Here is a 19790-nt window from a genome sequence, read left to right as displayed (position 1 = left end):
CCCAAGTCATGCAGCTGGATTTCATACCTAAGGCAGGACTGGAGTAAACAGTCTCCCAGGCCAACAATTTCACCACTACACCCAATTGACTCTTATACAATAAGAATTATCTTTTATTTCAGCATTTCTCCCCTTGTATTTTATGTTGTAATGTATGAGTGAATGACTTTGAGGGAGGAGGGGAAGAAAAAACGGTATCAGATAAAAACTGCTTAACGGTCAGAGAAAGAAACTTAGGTAAGACCCACCCTAAATTCATCTGACTGTAAAGAAGAAAAAACAACCCAGTAAGGAGATTTGTACTTTCAGAATGGCAAGGTTTTGTTAATATAACTTTACAATAAACTAAGTGGCTTGCCTGATCAGGTTTCCGGTCTGGTTTACCGGGGGGGGGGGGGAGCTCCTGAGGGCATCCGGGGGGGGGAGGCTGTTTTCGCCCTCCCAAGGCTCCTAGAAAGCCTCTGGAGCCTGGGGAGGGCAAAAAAAAACCAACCCAAAAGCGGGGGGGAGGAGCTATTTGTGCACGCATGCGTTATGGGTGTGGCACAAGATCCTGCAACTCATAGCTGAGTTGGCTTGGGAAATTCTCCCAGCGGTTCGAAAGGGCTGGACTGAAATACTGATTATGCAGAGAGGCCGCAAAGACAATCCAACTAACAGAGTATAAGATAGGAACAGCATCAGAGAACATTCAACATGTTCTGACCAGTTCTGGAGAACCGGTACCAGAAATTTTGAGTAGTTCGGAGAACCGGTAAATACCACCTCTGACTGGCCCAGCCCCCATCTATTCTCTGCCTCCCAAGTCCCAGCTGATCAGGAGGAAATGGGGATTTTGCAGTATCCTTCCTGTGCCATGCCCACCAAGCCACACCCACAGAACCGATAGTAAAAAAAATTGAATCCTACCACTGAACAACATATGCTGAACAGTATGACTAAGTAGCTGGTATTCTATATAGGAACATCTGATTCTCCTCATTCTAGATGGGAGATTTCATAGAAAGTCATGGGGAATAAAAGGGCTAAGATACCGTGGGACTTCCAGATCCAGACCAGATATGCTAGATATTAGCCAATCAAAATGCAGTGTTTGCATATTATAATGATGTAATCAACATTATCTAGGATATATAGAGACACCTTTTCTTATTTCTCAGTTTGCTTTCTCATAAATACGATGACCTGGAAAAATAGTTCAAGTAGGGCTATAAAAAAGTGGGGATCTAGGAGTAGCTAAGTTTAAATGGTACATTTAAGAAGGAAAGGCCATTGTCCGCAGAATCATACTGGATTTTACAGTGGGTAGATTAGATATAGTTTATGTCTTTCAGTTAATGATTACCACTAGGCAGTTTTGATAAGCCAATATAAACAGGCCATGTTAATCAATTGCATGAACCAAGATCTCATTCTCGGATTTTTAATTTATAAAGTGGTGTTTAAAAGAGCCTGGATCCCAAGCAAACGAAGCAAGCAGAGAAACGTAAGAATTGTGGAAAAGTGCTGGAGAAAAGTGAGTTTGGGGCTCTTTTTCAAAACTTGCCTACCATTTGGGCAACTGCTTTTTCATGGCAAGAGCTTTTGTGGTGCAGATTGAGTGATTGATCTCATGTATGGTACAGCCAATAGCTACTCCGAGGAAAAGATAGTATCTCATGTTCCAGAATGAAAGAAACATCCAGTGCTTGTGTGGGAGGATGGCTGCTGAAGTATCTCAATCTCACTGGGGAGGTTTCACCACTAAGCAGACAAGAGAGTTCGTTGCTCCATTTTATTTACTTGATATTGTTTTGCAATCTGTATTGTTAATGTTAAACTGAAAGCCAGGTGACATATCCATTGCAAACAGAATGGCAGCATTAAAAAGTTTGAAGTGTTTAGGAAAAATATTTCTTCTCTTCTTATACTCCCCTGAACCTTCTGATAGGAAAGCAGCCCACAAGCTTTAAAAAATGTAATAAAAATCATGATAAAGTACAATAGAAAGAAGCGGTTTTGTACAAGCCATTCAGTATCTAGCTTGAGGTATCGTTCAAAACCAGAAACAGAAAAGGCATGCTTAGCCTTGATTTTAGAGGATTTGGGACATGTGAGGCCAGAGGATTTGGGACATTTGAGGCCATGGAAATTGAGAGATGAGATGCAATGTGGATGCAATATGGAGATGCAGTATAAAGATGCAATAATAGCAGGGTCAAGTGTCTTGGAGAATGGTCATGTCTGAGAATATTACCTCAAAAGGCAAGGAAATCTCTCTTTCCTCAGGGAGGTCCATAAGTAGAACAGAAATGATAGAAATCAAAGGGCCATAAAAGAAGCTATCTGGAAAAGAATGTTCAGCAGTAATAATGCCATTAATAATCTTTACTGCATAAAAAGCATGGGAGGGAATCTATTGAGAAAACTGTTACATAGCAGGGATACAGGATTCCTCATTTATACTACACTTATTTCCACACCCATTAAATATTAAAATTGGACCTCTAGGCCTATTTCTGGATTTTAGAAAACATGAAATTATGGGGTGCATCCCAATATTCCTTTCTCCTCAGGATGAGATTAAGAATGATCAAATGTCATGAATACTATAAAAATGGGAATAGATTCTCAGTTTTACATTAACTACAGAGATGAATTTAAACCTTTCCAGGTAAGACTAAGGGTGGTATTCAGCAGGTTCTGACCAGTTCTGGAGAACTAGTAGCGGAAATTTTGAGTAGTTCGGAGAACTGGTAAATATCACTTCTGACTGGCCCCACCCCCATCTATTGTCTGCCTCCCGAGTCCCAGCTGATCGGGAAGGAATGGGGATTTTGCAGTAACCTTCCCCGGGAGTGGGGTGGGATTAGAGATTTTACAGTGTCCTTCCCGTGCCATGGCCACCAAGCTGTGCCACACCCACACAACTGGTAGTAAAAAAAATTGATCCCACCACTGGATATGCAATTTCTGATTATGGATGATTTTTTGGGAAGCTAAAAAATTAGTCTAGAGATGTGGTGGCGAGAATTGATAATCCAGAACCATTTCTCCTCCAGTTAATCTGCTTGTCTATGGCTCTAAACTTCAAATGAAGCAGAAAGAGATGACATGGAAGCAAGCCTAAAAGCAAATTAAGCAGAAATAGATTGATGCTCTGGAATATATTGAAAATAAATGGGAACAAAATTGAACTTCATTAATCACTCCATTCTTTAAAATGTTGGAAACAAAGGAATTGTATGTCACAGCAACTGAAGCTCACCTAACATTAGGATCAAAATAACTAGAATTTCAATAGGAATATCATCTCAGTCAACATGAAATATTGATCACCTGGAAAAAAAATCCTGAAGTAGATCTTAAGATAAAAATTATCCAATTATCTCAACGCAAACCCTATTCCAAGCGAAATTTTGTTTAGAAAACTGTGCAAAATGCCAACTTCCTAATCAACCAAACTAACCAAAACTACCAGTTACAGAAAAATAGAAAGTACAAGTCGTATAAGATTGAAATTTGCTTCCCTCTCAGGTTCAAAGCAAAATGATGATTTCATAATTGCCCAAACTCAACAGTCATTAAGAGCACAGTACTGGAAGTAATATGACCAAAACATTCTGGAACAGCAGATTCTGTTTATGCATTATAGGCAAACTTTCGTATATAAAAAAAAAAAACCAAACAAACACACAAACCACCAAATCACGTTATCTTGTCTAGAATACATGTCAAAAACCAGGGTGCCCTGAACACTTTGGGTGATAGTTTAACATGGTCTCCTTCTTATCTAAAAAGTGAATTTGTTTTAGCTGAGTGGGATACTATTCCAAATAGTTTCTGTAGTTCCCCAGTTCCTCCTTTCTGACAGTATTTTTGTCCTTTAGTCATTTAGTATTTCACATATTCTCTGAGAGAATTTCAAAGATAATGACTTTCTGAAGGAATAGTTAGCACCCACACCTCTCCTAGAAAAATGAAATATTTTAGGAAATATTAAAAGGACAGAATTTTTCCCCTCAAAGGGAGGCAGAAACTCAGGCCCCCACCTTTGTCAATGGGCCATTAAGGCCTGAGCCAGTCTATTCTACATAAGAAACATGTACTTTTTTTAGGCAGAGCCATAATAGGAATCCCAAAGCCCTTTCATTACATCATCACCCAGCAAAGGCTCAACCAAGCCTGGGACTCCTGACAGCCTACAGAGTTGCCCAAATTCAAAAGCCCAAAGAGGGCATAAAACCAGGGCTCTCTCAGCATCTCTTCCCTTTTCCCCCAGGACTTCAAACCATCCTGTCCATCATCAATAAACCTTGTTTCCAAACAACTTCCATGAATTCAGTGTCTTTAACCCACTTGGAACTGAACCCATATGGGCATTTCTTCTAACATTTCCAAAATATAGAGTTTTCCAAAGAAGGTTTATGCGTTCTATTCCTGTGATTTACTGTTAAATTGTTTAGTTTGGTGGGTGGGGAAGTGGGTCATTCTCTGCCAATTTTGGAAATATAGGAGTTTGCCTGGAATATGTTGGGGAATTGTCAGCCTCTGCTTCTCTTACTATCGGCTGCCATAGAAACAGGGAGGGTGGGGGCATGGTATTTGGGATGGGAATAAATGGTACAGGAGTGATATGAAAAAGGGAGTTTTCTTCTCATCATCTTCTGCGCATGCTGGTGGCCGGTGTTTGGACTTGGTCAAGGCCTGCATACCAACATGATGATGCCTTTTGGAGATGCACCCCACATGACACCTAAGGGAGTTGCATGTTGGACACTGGGGTGGGGTTGTTGGAGGGAAGGGGCTGGGTTATCATTTGATATGTATTTGTTTGCGCCTTTCTGGCTCAGATCTTGCTTTACTTTCGCTGCTATCTTTTCATAACCAGTAAACGTATTTTATTTCCACAAACAATGGAGTTAGGAGTTTTCTTTCTTGGTTATTGATGGAGGCATGCCTGACAGGAATGTTGTTTTCATGGAATGTTTGAAACTTTTTTTCATCAATGGCATTTATTATATATGATGTAAATGTTGTTAGTTTGGCTAGATGGACCGTTTTTAGACAGTACAGATTTTTTTTAAACTGAGAATATACCGTAGTTACCTGATGTAAGCTCGATTCTTTTGGCATTAAAGGCTTCTGGTGCACTATGGGTCTGCTGAGATTCATTGGTGTGGCTGGATGGGAGGTAATATTTCTAACTGCTTCCTAAAATAGTGATTCTTGTGTGAAACCAGAACTGAAATGTGAGCTCTTTTGGAGTCATTGCTTTCTTGATCCACATAACTGCAGAGTTTTGTCTGTTTTACAGAAACAAGAAGGCAATGCCTTCTTGTTTTAAGTATTGTATATTTAAAGGCATTAAAAGATTAAAAGAAGGCATTATTTATTGAAACACTTTGTAAAGTGACTCTGGGAAAAAACAGTTACAAATAGAATACTGTACAGTATGTTCCCATTTCTTTCTCAAATTGCTTGTTCCAGTCTATTAAACTCCATTCCAACTTTTATATCACTCTGAGAATTAGTTCAAGTCACATGATGAGGATCCAGCTCCTTATTTTCCAAAATCTTCACTGGATCCTTTTTAAGCCACTGTTTGGTCAAGAGAAGAGTGCAGATAGGACTTCGGAGTTCTGTCGAAAGTCTATTTTTTCCTTAGCGGTCAGCTGACACAGCAAGCCTTTATTCTGAAGAAGTTTGGAGCTGAAAGGTATTGTATTTGAAGTGGGTGAGAGAGAGAGAATTGCACTGTGCCATTCCATTACGGCTGAGAGAAGAGAAAGTGGCTACATGGGGCTGGTTCTTCAATCTGGCAAATTCAGAGGCTCACTTTGAGGAGCAGGAACTTGAAGGTGAGGGGGGTGCAAAATGCTGGCAAGCTTTGCCTTGTCCTTCCCTTTTCTGCTTGATGGAAGGGAGTTAGCTTAAAGGAATGTTTGTTTAACTGTCTTGATGTATGCTTAGTGAACTGCAAAAATATCAAGTTAGGAATTGCCTTTGGAAAGATGATCGCACTCAGGTGTGTATCCAAAGCGGCTTAATGTTCCTTTTCCCTCCTGCTGGTTTTAACAACACTTTGATAATCTTGCAAACTGATCTGCAGCACAAATCTGTTGATGCCAATGATTTCAAAATAGGAAATTGTAGACGCAAGTTCACAAAAGATATCCAAAGTAGATTAAATTGAATGCATTTGAATTGATGTCATCCTACACAAAACTTAGGAGCATTTATAAAATCCTCCAATTGGTCCCAGAGTTGGGTTCTGAGATTATGAGCTGTCTGAACAAGTTAATGAAACAGAGACCTCTGGAATACTTTAGCATTATAACACAGGACTGGCAGAGCAATGTAGATGACATTTTGACCACAGATTGAGGACCAGCATGGTTTGAGAGGGAAGTGGTAAGGAGACTGAACAAGTCCCAAATTTATATCTTTAGGAACCTGACTTTCCCCAGATACCCTCAAGAACTGGCTGCTATGGTCCACCTCAGTGTCACTCCTGAAGTCTCCCTCGCTGACTTACCAGTGAAGATTCATGCCTCTGGCCTGGTGCCCTCCCAGCTTGTGACCTTACATGCATCACTGACAGATGAAAAGGGAATGAAATTTACAGCCAGAGCCTTTTACCAAGCAAATCAGAATGGAGAAGTGGATGTGGCAGAGGCTTCTGCTCTGGGTGGTAACTACACAGGTGTGTGGCCCATGGGCCTCTTTTACACTCTAAAGGCTGAGAAGATGTTCCACAGGCTGCTCAAACGTGATGTGACAGGCAGCCCCTTCTATGTTCAGATTAGCCTCTTCGATTCTACTGTGATTGTGCCCTTGCCAATGCATGAACCATTGGCTACTTGCACTGTGGAACGATGGTATGCAGCTCCTGGAGTGGAACGCACCTCCATTAAGTGCGGCCGGGTCCGGGGAGCCCTCTTCTTGCCTCCAGGTAAGGAAACTGAATTCTGTTTTCTCTCCCACTTCTCTTTATTGCCTCAATCTCTTGCTTGCAATGGATGGTGCCTCCAAATGTATTTAAGGTGGTAGTGCCTAGACTTTCTAGCCAGCATGGAAGCACTGTTGATTTGTGCTTGGATGAGCAATCCCATAATCTGTTATCCTTTTGAGATTAGCCAGACCAGGAAACCATCTTCACAAGTTTGTCTGGATCTATATTTTATTGATAATCGTCATATCTTCCAAAGTGTCTTGGTTTCTGGTACCCCTACCATTCCCATGTGGATTTCTACTATTAAAATTCCTGAAGTATTCATAATCTGTTAGCGAGATTGAAAAGCCTGATCTCCATCTCTGCCTCTCTCTAGATTGGCTGTTCTGTGGCTATGAGCACTTTTATCTAAATTGGATCATGATACTGATAAAAGAGACCATATGCCCATGCACAAAGCAAGTGAAGATCTGAACACTCTTTGAAAAAGGGGCACATAAAAATAGAAAGTCATGTCACAGGGAGGGGAATAAATACGTCACCCAGATATGCACAGATACTGTTGGGAAAGCTAAAGCTGTCAAAGTTAGTGAAAGTTGGTAAGGACAACAAAAAGTATTCATCATATATATCCAAAGAAAAAAACAATAATTGATATATGAGTTAGGCTCATTCATTGGCCCAGTCTTTTCTGAGAAGCACTCCATTGGACAGAAATATGGCCAGGGAACACTTACTGGCTTTAAAGAAATTCAGTCTTTTGGCCTAGATCAGTGATGGCAACCCTTTTTCGCCACAGGTGCCAAAAGCATGCATGTGCGCGCTATCGCCCGAGTGCCCACCCCCAGAATTTCATGTTCCCCACACACTATGACACCTGCATATGCGCGTGGGACCCACCCACCCTTCCCCCAAATTTCTGGTTTGGGCATTGAGCACTTTTTCACCATCCAGAGGCTTCAGGAGGTTTCCCTGAAGTTCCCAAACTTCCGGTTTGCACGTTGGGTGGTTTTTCACCCTCCGGAGGCTTTAGGGGAAAAAAAATCAAGGCTGAAAATCAGCTGGCCAGCGTGCGCACGTGTGCTGGAGCTGACAGGGCAATGCCTTGTGTGCCCTCAGAAATGGCTCTGCATGCCTTCTGTGCCATGCGTGCCATAGGTTCGCCATCATGGGCCTAGATGATTCCTAGACCACTGAAAGAACCTGCTGCTGATCTGGTCAAATCATTATCTTTGAAATTCTCTCAGAGAATATGTGAAATACTAAATGTCTAAAGGACAAAAATACTGTCAGAAAGGAGGAACTAGGGAACTACAAATCAGACAATTTGGCATCAATATTTGGGAAGATTCTAGAGCAGATCATGAAATAATTGACTTGTAGCAACTTGGTTGGGCCACGAGGGTGGTTTACCCCTTGTGGAAATGTGCCCGCCAGGTTATCGAGCATTTCACCAGCCTCGGGCCCAGGGAAGGGGCGGTGGGGTAGCAGTGATTATCCGGGAAGACTTAGAGCCGAGAGAGTTCACTGTGCCACAGACATCCGGGTGTGAGTCCCTTGTCGTGAGATGGGGCCCAGGGAGGCAGTTGGGCCTGCTGATAGTATACCTGGCTCCTCGCTATACGTCAGCGGCCCTGCCTGAACTCCTCGAGCTGATCTCATCGGTGGCGATTGAGACCCCCAAACTGTTAGTGATGGGGGATTTTAATCTGCCGTCGATGGGAGAAGCGTCTGAGGGGGTTCGGGAGTTCATGGCTTCCATGACAGCCATGGACCTGACCCAGTTAATTCAGGGCCCTACTCACGAGGGAGGCCACACGCTGGACCTTGTCTTTGTCTCTGGCCAGTGGACGAGTGATCTGGGAATAGGGGATCTAGCCATTATTCCCCTGTCATGGTCGGATCACTCACTTCTCCGGCTTGACTTCCCTGGTGCTACCCCCCACCGCGAGGAGGCGGAACCGGAAGGCATTAGATGGTTCCGCCCCAAGCGCCTGATGGAACCAGATAGGTTCCAGACGGAGCTTGGGCCACCTCCTGTGGATCTGACCCGCCCTCGAGTAGAGGACCTGGTGGACGCATGGAATAGTGCGACTACCGGGGCCCTAGACCGGGTGGCGCCTTTGCGGCCTCTCCTGCGGCGACGAACCACCCTGGCCCCTTGGTTTACTGAGGAGCTAAGGGTGATGAAACGCCACAAGAGACGCCTAGAGAGTCGTTGGAGATCCTCCCGTTCCGAATTTGACCGAGCACAGGCACGAGCCTATTTGAGGACGTACCTTGTGGCACTAAGAGCGGCCAAACGTCAATATTGTGCCGCTCTTATTGCGTCCGCAGATAACCGCCCTGCCGCCCTGTTTCGGGTGACTCGCTCCCTCTTGTTTGAGAGACCGCGGGAAGCCCCTTTACAGGGCAGAGCAGAGGAGTTTGGGAAATATCTACAGGACAAAGTCGCTCAAATCCGGATGGGATGGGCCCCTTTCAGTGGTCCAGTAGAGACGCCCGTGGCGAGTCTTGAGGGACCGCTTTGGGAGGAGTTTGACTCGGTTGCCATCGAGGATTTGGACAGGTTGCGTGGACGTCTGCGACCCACCACATGTTTATTGGACCCGTGTCCCTCCTGGCTTGTACTGGCATCCTGGGAGGTTACGCGCGACTGGCTCCTGGGCCTAGTGAACGCCTCGTTGGGTGAGGGATCTCTACCGGCCGCCTTGAAAGAGGCGGTGGTGAGGCCCCTGCTCAAGAAGCCTTCCCTGGACCCAACGGACCTAGCCAATTATCGTCCTGTCTCCAACCTTCCTTTTTTAGCGAAGGTTGTAGAGAATGTGGTGGTACAGCAGTTCCCACGTCACCTGGAGGAAAATGATTATCTAGACCCGCACCAGTCCGGCTTCCGACCCGGGCACAGCACGGAGACGGCCTTGGTCGCATTGGTTGATGATCTCTGGAGGGCCAGAGATAGGGGTTGTTCCTCTATCCTGGTCCTATTAGATCTCTCGTCGGCGTTCGATACCATCGACCATGGTATCCTGTTGCACCGGCTAGAGGGGTTGGGAGTCAGGGGCACCGTTTTACGGTGGTTTGGCTCCTACCTCTCTGACCGGACACAACGTGTGTTGGCAGGGGAGCAGAGTTCGACCCGGAGGTCACTCACATGTGGAGTGCCACAGGGATCGGTGCTCTCGCCTCTCCTGTTCAACACATACATGAAACCGCTGGGCGAGATCATCCGTGGCTTTGGGGTGGGATATCATCTGTATGCTGATGATACTCAGCTATACATTTCCACCCCGAACCACCCCAATGAGGCCGTCGAAATGATGTCCCGGTGTTTGGAGGCCGTACGGGTCTGGATGGATGGCAACCGACTAAAACTCAACCCTTCCAAGACGGAGTGGCTGTGGCTTCCGGCCCCCCGGTTCAACCAGGTGCTTCCATCTCTGGCCATTGGGGGCGTGCAACTAGCCCCCATGGAACAGGTGCGCAATTTGGGAGTCCTCCTAGATGCCCGGCTGTCCATGGATGACCATGTAACAGCCGTGGCAAGGGGGGCGTTCCATCAGGTCCGCCTGATGCGCCAATTGCGCCCCTTATTGGACCGGGATGCCCTACGCACAGTCACCCATGCGCTAGTGACGTCTCGCCTGGACTACTGCAATGCTCTCTACATGGGGCTTCCCTTGAGATGCACTCGGAGACTACAGTTGGTCCAGAACGCGGCCGCGTGGGTGATTATGGGGAGGTCTAGATACTCCCCTGTAACACCTCTCCTGCGCGAGCTGCACTGGCTTCCTGTGGTCTACCGAGTGCGTTTCAAGGTTTTGATTATGATCTTTAAAGCGCTTCATGGCATAGGACCTAGTTACATGCAGGATCGCATCCTGCCCCACACATCCCTACGACCAATTCGCTCACACAGAGAGGGACTTCTCCGGGTGCCGTCCGCCAAACAGTGTCGGGGGGCGACATCCAGGAGCAGAGCCTTCTCTGTGATGGGCCCAGCCCTGTGGAATGACCTCCCCCGTGACATCAGGATTATTTCCGATCTCCGCTCCTTCCGTGTACAGTTGAAGACCCACCTCTTTCAATTATCCGGCCTGGCTCAACCGTAATTTTTTCATATTCCTCCTGACTGTCTTTTTTAAATTTTACATTTTTATTGTATATTGGGTTTTTATTAAACGGGGCATGTTAATGGTTTTAATTTGTCTAAATGTTTTAATCTATTACCTCCTCCGTGCATGTATGTTTTTGTATATATGTATGTTTATATATGTCTTAGTGTACGCCGCCCCGAGTCCTGCCCGGAAAGGGAGCGGCTAATAAATCCAAATTTATTATTATTATTATTGGAGAAATATTTAAACGTTATATATTTGTAGTAGTACTAATTTACAATATTTGTACACTGCCCCAGTTATGAGAGTCTGTTACTACCCATTACTATACATTAGCATGTATCAGACTAACCTTTACTTTCTATTAACGTCTTTCATAGATTATAAAAATATTGTAGATACAACACTGTATACCAATGCATTTGACAAATTATCTATGACGTTCTCATCAGCAGGCAGGATGATTGCGATTGAGTGACACGTCAGTTTGGATATATAGTACTTCAAAAATAATATTCAAATGCTCATTTAATCATGATTCTTTGTGAAACTAAAGTGAGATACTGAATTCAGTGCTGCAAACTTCATCCTGCATCAATATATTTTATTAATGTCTTTGATTTGATGAAGAGGTAGAAGGAATGCTCTTCACATCTGCAGATAACACAGAATTGGGTGAAATAGCTGATGCCTTAGAAGATATCGATAAAATTGAACATGGATGTACTAGTTTGACAAAAGGAACAAAAATGATAGAAAGAAACTTAATTGAGACAACGAAAAGTCTTTCATGCATCTCACAAATAAGATGTAGAATAACAGAGTTGGTAGGGACCTTGAAAGTCTTCTAATCCAACCTCTAGCCCTGCTTAGAAGGAAACCCTACACCACTTCAGACAAGTGGATATCCAACATCTTCTTAAAAACATCCAGTGTTGGGGCATTCACAACTTCTGGAGGCAAGTTGTTCCATGTGAGATGCAAAGCTTGCTAATGGTACCTATGAAAAAGATTTTGCAACAGTAGCTGAGTGAAAATTAAATTTGGCCCAGTAGTATGACATAGCTATAAAAAAACAGTTTTAGACATCATTAAAAACATTGTTCCCAAATCAGAGAAAATAAACAATGTATTTGATAAAAGGATATTACTCCGTTTTTCATTTCTTTACTTATCCTTGTTTTTTCTCCCTTTCTGCCTCACCAGGCCCTGGGCCATTTCTAGGACTGATCGACCTGTTTGGTGGAGCTGGAGGACTAATCGAATTTCGAGCTGGCTTATTGGCTAGCAAAGGCTTTGCAGTTCTGGCTTTGGCTTTCTTTGCATATGATGATTTGCCACCGACTCTGGAAGTAATAGATCTGGAGTATTTTGAAGAAGCATCCAGACTGCTCTTGAAAAATCCTAAGGTATGCCTGAGATTATATCTTTTCTTAAGGTTCTTGTTGAGACTCAGAAAGATCCTAGAGTTTATTCTCTATTTGCAGAATACTTCATACAAACTAGGCACCCATAAGATATGACAAGCTAAGGGCATTTTGGGCCTGTCATGAGCACAACATTATTCCTGAGGGCAGAATGATGAGAGCAGCATTGCATTGCCACCTTTTGTATGAGCATTGTGATTTCCCATGCATGTAGAAAAGGTGCAGGGCTGACTCCTCAATGCTGCAATGCTCATTTGTCATTTTGTAGACACCCATAACATCCACCCCACTTGGTTTTCATTAAAGCATACCATTTTTTCCCTTAGGCTTCCTTATGTGTAGCTGAAAAGCATGCAAAAACATGCGATTGAGAGTCATGCTAAAAGTGCACTGCTTTAAAGAGCTGATTCATAAAAGCAACAACATTTTTGTCAGGCTTCCTTGCTTCCTTCTCTCTGTCGTATTTTCTTCTCACATATTGGCTGGCTGACAGAAAGAGAAGGTGACCAACTTTTCATTTTGGAATGGTGTAGAACTGCAATAAAATAAAATGTGCACTAAAAGACTGTCATTTTTTAATAGTTTTGATATTGTTTGTTCTCATTGTTTTAAAGAAGAAACTGATTTAATTTTTTGTATGTCTCTCTGCTCTTCTAGGTAAGAGGTCCGGGACTTGGAGTTATTGGTTTATCCAAAGGAGCAGAAATTGCATTGGCCATGAGTACCTTCTTAAAGGAAGTAGTGGCTTCAGTGTGTATCAATGGTCCAACAAGAATGAGTGGTACACCACTCCACTTTCATGATGTCAGTATCCCTGGAACTTCCTACCCATCTGAGAAGGTTGTCATTAATGAAATGGGATTAGCATCCACTTTCTATTGCTTGGGACATCCTCTGGATCAAACAAATGAAGCATCTACCATCCCTGTGGAGAAGGCCCAGGGGCACATCCTCTTTGTGGTGGGAGAAGCTGACCAAAGCTTCAATAGCAAGGTGTTTGCTGAAGCAGCCATAGCTCGAGCAAAGAAACATGGAAACAACAATTGTAGCCTGTTGTCCTATCCAGGAGCTGGACATCTGATAGAACCCCCTGGATCACCAGTTTGCTATGCTTATCCACTTCGGTTTTCTCCCATCCCAATCCAGTGGGGAGGGGAAATGAAGCTTCATGCTAAAGCCCAGGAGCACTCTTGGAATGAGATCCTGAATGTTTTTAAGCTTCATCTTGGGCCACTTCAGAATAGCAGTTTATGATAAAAGAAAGGCCCGGTTGTTTAGTTTCCTTTGGAATTATGCAGTTGGGTGGATACATTGAGGCCATGAACTCCAGTCTTCTTACTCTGTTCAGGTTAAAGTTAAAACCTCCTTTAGATGAAGGGGAGCCCTGCAGTTCTCCGACTAATTAGATCCATTGTTGAACTGCTGTTGGTGTTAGGAAATTTTTCAGAATATTCAAATAGTCTGCCTCACATGTTTACATGTCCCACAGTCTGAGAAGAAAACAGACATTAGCATTCTCTGTGGGCTTCTTAATGCTCTTCCATCCTTCCATCCATCATTTGCTTTTCATAACGCTCCACGGGTCAACAGTCTTCATTTTACCTTCATAAAATTTACTTGCCATTCTCTGAAATTAAAACAGTTTGTGTGAATTCTTAAAGGGTGGAACATTTCCTCCTGAGATTTGGAACTTACATTTCTTCTGGTGCAAAGTAAATTACATTTGCCTTTTTTTAAAATAACGTCACAACGCTATGTCATAGTTTTCAATCAACAACTATTCTAAGCTGGGGGTTTGGTTGGTTTTTTTTTGGGGGGGGGGAGATATTAGTGTCAAATCAAATATCTTCCATCCCATAAGTATGCATCTGAATTCTGCTTTCTAAATCTTTAATTTCACCTTTGTTTCTCTTAAAAATATTTTTTTTTACCCACTGGTTTATTTGACTTGGATAATTCTGAATTTTATTTCTATTCAGTTCTCAACCAGGTTAATATCATCTGAAAATGTGATCATTTGGCAGTAATTGTAACCACAAAAAGACCATTCACAGGGTTTACTGATACATAGTTTGTTGGATAAGCCATTGCTGCCTGATTAGCATAAAATGCCAATGACCATAGAATGCAAACCATCAACCTTTTTAAAGACCACAGAATACAAACCATGATAAAACATAAAGTAATTTGCTTGGATTTGATTAGCGTGATGTGGGAACTCATTGTCAGCCCCAGGGAGCCAAGGATGACAGAAGGAGCTACTTCAGAGTATTCAGAGTACTTCACCATCTGGTCAGAACCTATCCTTCCATTCCCCCACAACTAACATCCAGTTTCAACTGTCAGTACCTATCCTTTAATCCCGCCCCCTGCTATCACATATAATGATGTTTCAGGAGAAATGAAATGTTTTGTTATTCTTCCTCAAGAAAAAAAAAACACCCAGTCCAGTTGCCTTTTCAAAAAGCACCTTTGAGACAAGTATGACCTGGATGACTGAGAATCTCCACAGACACTGAGTACACTACTTCAGAATACTTTCTTTACTGTGACTCACCAATAGACACAAATTTTGCCAGACTAAAGCACTTCTCTGGGTGACTGTTAGATTTATCCTGTGAACTGCTAGGGAAGGTTTGCCTTTGTCCTTTACCTACATACCAGAGATTCAAAGCTATTTTGTCTCTTTGCTCCTCAGGAAGGAGTTCATCCTCCTGCGATTCTGGACTACATCCCACCCCACTCAGTCTAGATGGGAATATCCTTATGACATGGTTTATTCTGTAAAGTACATATTAGAAATATTACTTTGTAGTAAAGGGCAAATAATATATATATAGAGAGATTTTTTGTCAAGGTACCTGGTATGACCCAAATATGGGAGGGGATGTACTGTTTCCCTTTTGCCTTTCAGCTCCACCCTAAGGAGCCTTCCAGGCCGAAACCATTTTTGTATTTTTTTTTTGCTGATAAATAAATGAAAGGAGACTGGTATAGATCTATTTGAAGCTATTTAGCTCTCATCAGCTAGCCATAGAACTCAGCTGATAAGGGAGGAGAGCTTGTGGCTCAGAGGTTATTATAACTGCCTAACATGTAAAATAGGCCAAGTTCAAATCTCAATAAGGGTATGGCTAGTTGATGAGAGCTAAATAGCTTGAAATAGATCTATATATAATCTATCTATCTATCTATCTATCTATCTATCTATCTATCTATCTATCTATCTATCTATCTATCTATCTATCTATCTATCTATCTATCTCCCAGGTTTCTATTTGTCTCATGCTTCCATAAGATTGGTATTTCTTTAATACATGTGCTCAACTGTAAAATGAAGTCAGTAATTTTCCCCTCCATATTCCTATCCAAAAGAAAGCCTCAAACATCGCTAGGCTAGCTCACTTACAGTATAAACAAAAAGGGCTTCTCAACTGAACCCAAAGCTAACTTCATATCTTATATGAGAATCTATTTCGTTGCGTGGATCAATTCCCATCTTAGCAAGTAGCAGCACCTAATTGTCCTTGGAAGCCAAGTATACTTTAGTACCCAAATGGAAATATCCAAGGAAGTTTTGAAGATGGGGTATACCTCTTTCTGAGGCAAACAGATGCCAATATCAGTCATACTAGGTGTCCAAAAAATAAACTGACCATTGTCACACAAATGTGGAGTGGAATATATGACTTCTGGAAATAGGCCTACACGTTCAAGGCTTCTTTCTCCCAGATTTACATATTTTAAAAATGGCATCAACAAAACCTGGGATTATCAATGAAATGTGGCCAGTTGCTGTAAATTATTCTGAAGGGTGTGATTCAGAACTGGATGTATCTAACTAACCCATCTAGATGACAGCACCTAGCGGACCTTGGCTGGTCTCAAAAAAAAGCTAAGTAGGGTAAGATGTTCGGTACTTAAATAGGATACAATCAGAAAAATTCAGGGCAACGCAGATAGTCCTCAACCTAGGATTGTGATTGAGCCCAAATTATGATTGTAAGTTGTGCCAATCGTTATGCAGGTCATCACATGAAAAACTTAGTTTTATAATTTTTTTTTGCAGTGATTAAGGAAACCCATTAGTTTAGTTCACTCTATTGTCATTGCACATGGAAAACAAAATTAAATGTGGTCTTCAGTGTACATTACAATTATAAATTTTTTTAAAAGTTAATACATTGCAAGTAAATCCTAGTTTTCGGCAAAAAAAAAATGTCATAAATTGTCCTCACGGGAGCACAGGTTGCTGTAAACAGGCATAAATAGTGGCCAGTTGTGAAGTACCCAAAATGCGATCACATAATCATGAGGAGGGGGGAGGGGTCATTGGAATTTAAAATTCAGGACATAAGTAGAGCTGGGAAGGCCTGGAAAAAATCCTGGAAAAATTGGGAGGGGATCATGGGGGGAGGGGGGTGTTCCCATTTTTTTCCAAACACCTTTCCCCCACAATTTTTCCATGTTTTTTCCAGGCCTTCCCATCTGTAGTCATAAGTACCTTTTGGGGAGGAAGGGTATGTTGTAACTTTGAATGGTCACTAAGCACCTATAGGCTAATCGGAAGTTGAAAAATACTAGATAATACAGCAATGGCGAATGCTTCTATTATTGCCAAGTAAATTAATCAACATGTCTTTTATGTCATTGGCAGCCAAGATAAACTCAAAGAAGTCTTTATTTTTATTTTTTATGGGCCAAATGTTTTTATTTTTTTCCCTGTCCTTTCCTTTCTCCCTTTGCACAATGAACTTTAAAATATCAAGTTAAGGCAGTCAGTTTTGAAAACAGGACTTTTAAGAATCATGATTAGGGGGGAAAAAAGACAAGAGTGGAGCATGTACAGGGCTATTTGGATAGATGTATTTTAAAAAAATAGAATTAAGATAATTATAGTTATTTTAAGGAATCATAGCATTATTATCTTAATTCTATAATTTATTTAGGTGCCCGGAAAGACAGATTACAGATAGTTATGAGGATAAACAATCTAAACGTAAAAGTTGCTGTAGGTACTATTTCAGTTATCTGAAAATTAAAAGTCATCCTATTGTTAGTTTGTTAAAGAGATAATGTACACAAATCTCAAAAGCTTTAGTACTTGCCTTAGAATGCAACAAAACCTCCGTGAAGTATTGAGGGTCAGCTCTATCACTCTCCCACGGTCCCTCAGAACTAAGTCAGTGGCTGCTTGGCTCTGGTCACTAATAATCTAGGAAAGTATACTCTAATGGAAAACATAATACAGTTTAGCTATAACTGGCTTGCTAGAGCAGCATCTCTTTCCACCAGTTGGCAGCATTGAGAATAAGGAGAGAGAAGCAACTTTGTTTAGATGGGTGAAAAAGATGTACTGCTAGTGAGTCAAGCAGAATCGAATTGCCTGGTAAAGGCAGATTGGGAACTTCAGGGAGCTCTTGTTGAGGGCACTTCAAGACTGAACAGTACTATAATAATAATAATAATAATAATAATAATAATAATAATAATAATAATAATAATAATAATAATAATAATAATAATAATAATAATAATAATAATAATAATAATTAATGCTTCTAGGCCGCCCCCTCTCCCGAAAGGGACTCGGGGCGGTGTACAGTTCATACAAAATATAACAAGATACAATAAAATTAAGTATGTACAGTTGACAAATTGCTATGGAGGAGGTTAAAAAGCAGTTAAAAGAACTGTACAAAGCAGATATAAAATAAATTCAAACCCCTAAAAACAAATACAGTTAATTAAAAAACCCCTAAAATAACCAGATATAATACATGGACAATGTCATAGCCACCACAGGACTAAACTGACCAGATTCAGACTGACAGAAGTGCGTCCATCTGATTGTCAATTCTTGAATATTTATCAATAATTACTCAACTATATTAAGCAGGAAATACTAAAAGGGATTAAATCTTCAAACAAGACCCAGTTATCTTCACAAGATTCTCAGGTAGTCTTATTTATGACTGCACAAGACAGGAGGATTTTTAATGGCAGAAAAGGCACATTAAATGCCACATTTTAAAACCAAACACTTGGCAGGTTTATATTTTGCCCGGTAAAATTCCATCACTTCCATTGACAAATTCATTCTGTGTATTTAGGCTTTTGTGATAAATGTTTGGATCAGGATTAAGAATTTCCATTTCCCCGGGTTATGTTTGCATAACCACTTTTCAAGCTTCCATGAACTATTTTTAACCTTGGCTATGTGTTTATTTCTCCCCTTATCCACCCAGGTAAAAGGCCCCAAAATTGGAGTTATTGGCTTGTCCAAAGGAGCTGAAGTTGCATTAGCCATGGGAACCTTCTTAGAGGAAATAGCAGCTGCAGTTTGCATCAATGGTGCCACAAGTATGAATGGTGCACCTCTCCATTTTCGCAATATCAACATCCCTGCTGTTCCCTACTCAACAGAGGCAATTCTTATCAATGAATTGGGATTGATGTCCAGTTTCAATGTCATGGGAGATCCTCTGGATTCAGTTCATGAAGTCTCTGCCATTCCCGTGGAAAAAGCCCAGGGTCACATTCTCCTTGTGGTAGGAGAAGCTGACCAAAGCTTGAACAGCAAGATATTTGCTGAAGTGTCTTTGGGCCGTGCAAAGAAGTATGGGAGAACTAACTGTAGCTTATTACCCTACCCTGGGGCTGGACATATGATAGAACCACCGGGATCCCCAACTTGTTTTATCTCTTCTATCCGGGGTAGTCCTATGCCGACAATATGGGGAGGGGAGATGAAGCCTCATGCCAAAGCTGAGGAACACTCCTGGAAGGAGATCCTGAAATTTTTTGAGCTCCATCTTGGCCCGGCTAAAAAGTTATGATATCAGAAAAAAGTGCAGATTTCATAGGTTCTTTGGGTGCACAAATATTATCAAAAAAGCCTACTCGGAAGATAGAAATTAGGTTCTCATAATGCAGATGTCATAAAGATAACGAGAGAGTAAGAATCATGTGCCATTGCAAGACTCTGGAAATGGAAAAAGATTAGCGGTACTTGTCTTGTTTGGTCTATTGTGAATTTCAGAGTATTTCTATAAATTTTTATTTCAAATAAAATGATGAGTTAATTATAATTATGTTGGCTTTGAAATGAATCCTTTGACCTCTTGTCTGTACAAAAATCTCCATAAATTCTCAATGTGTTGCATCTATTGTGGTAAATAGCTTGCTTCATAAGCAGCTATCATCTGCAGGATTCCTAATTAATCTCAGGGTAGGACATAAGTAAACCATGCTTGATTCTATTGGGATACTGATTTACATGCATTATAAAGTTATTCAATCACTTATTTC

General features: G+C 41.7%; 1 protein-coding gene across 6 annotated transcripts; it reads left to right on the top strand.

Moving 5' to 3' along the window:
* The first annotated feature begins 1383 nt into the window (after window positions 1-1383).
* Window positions 1384-19570, top strand: BAAT (bile acid-CoA:amino acid N-acyltransferase). Of its 6 annotated transcripts, XM_081938179.1 has the most exons (5): window positions 5705-5840; window positions 6432-6934; window positions 12259-12461; window positions 13137-13439; window positions 18728-19570. In XM_081938179.1, exons 2-5 carry the CDS (start codon window positions 6472-6474, stop codon window positions 19316-19318), a joined length of 1560 nt encoding a protein of 519 aa, XP_081794305.1. In that variant the 5' UTR covers window positions 5705-5840; window positions 6432-6471; the 3' UTR covers window positions 19319-19570. The 6 variants fall into 6 exon arrangements, with proteins under 6 accessions (XP_081794300.1, XP_081794301.1, XP_081794303.1 ...); XM_081938174.1 differs by lacking the exons at window positions 5705-5840; window positions 18728-19570 and adding an exon at window positions 1384-1516 and having other exon boundaries at window positions 13137-14211; XM_081938175.1 differs by lacking the exons at window positions 5705-5840; window positions 18728-19570 and adding an exon at window positions 5560-5698 and having other exon boundaries at window positions 13137-14211.
* The last annotated feature ends 220 nt before the right edge of the window (window positions 19571-19790 follow it).

Source organism: Natrix helvetica (assembly GCF_964273705.1).
Source record: "Natrix helvetica genome assembly, chromosome: 1".
Lineage (NCBI taxonomy): Eukaryota > Metazoa > Chordata > Lepidosauria > Squamata > Natricidae > Natrix > Natrix helvetica.
The sequence above is the reverse complement of the archived record's forward strand: the minus strand, read 5'-3'. Positions and strand labels throughout refer to the sequence as shown.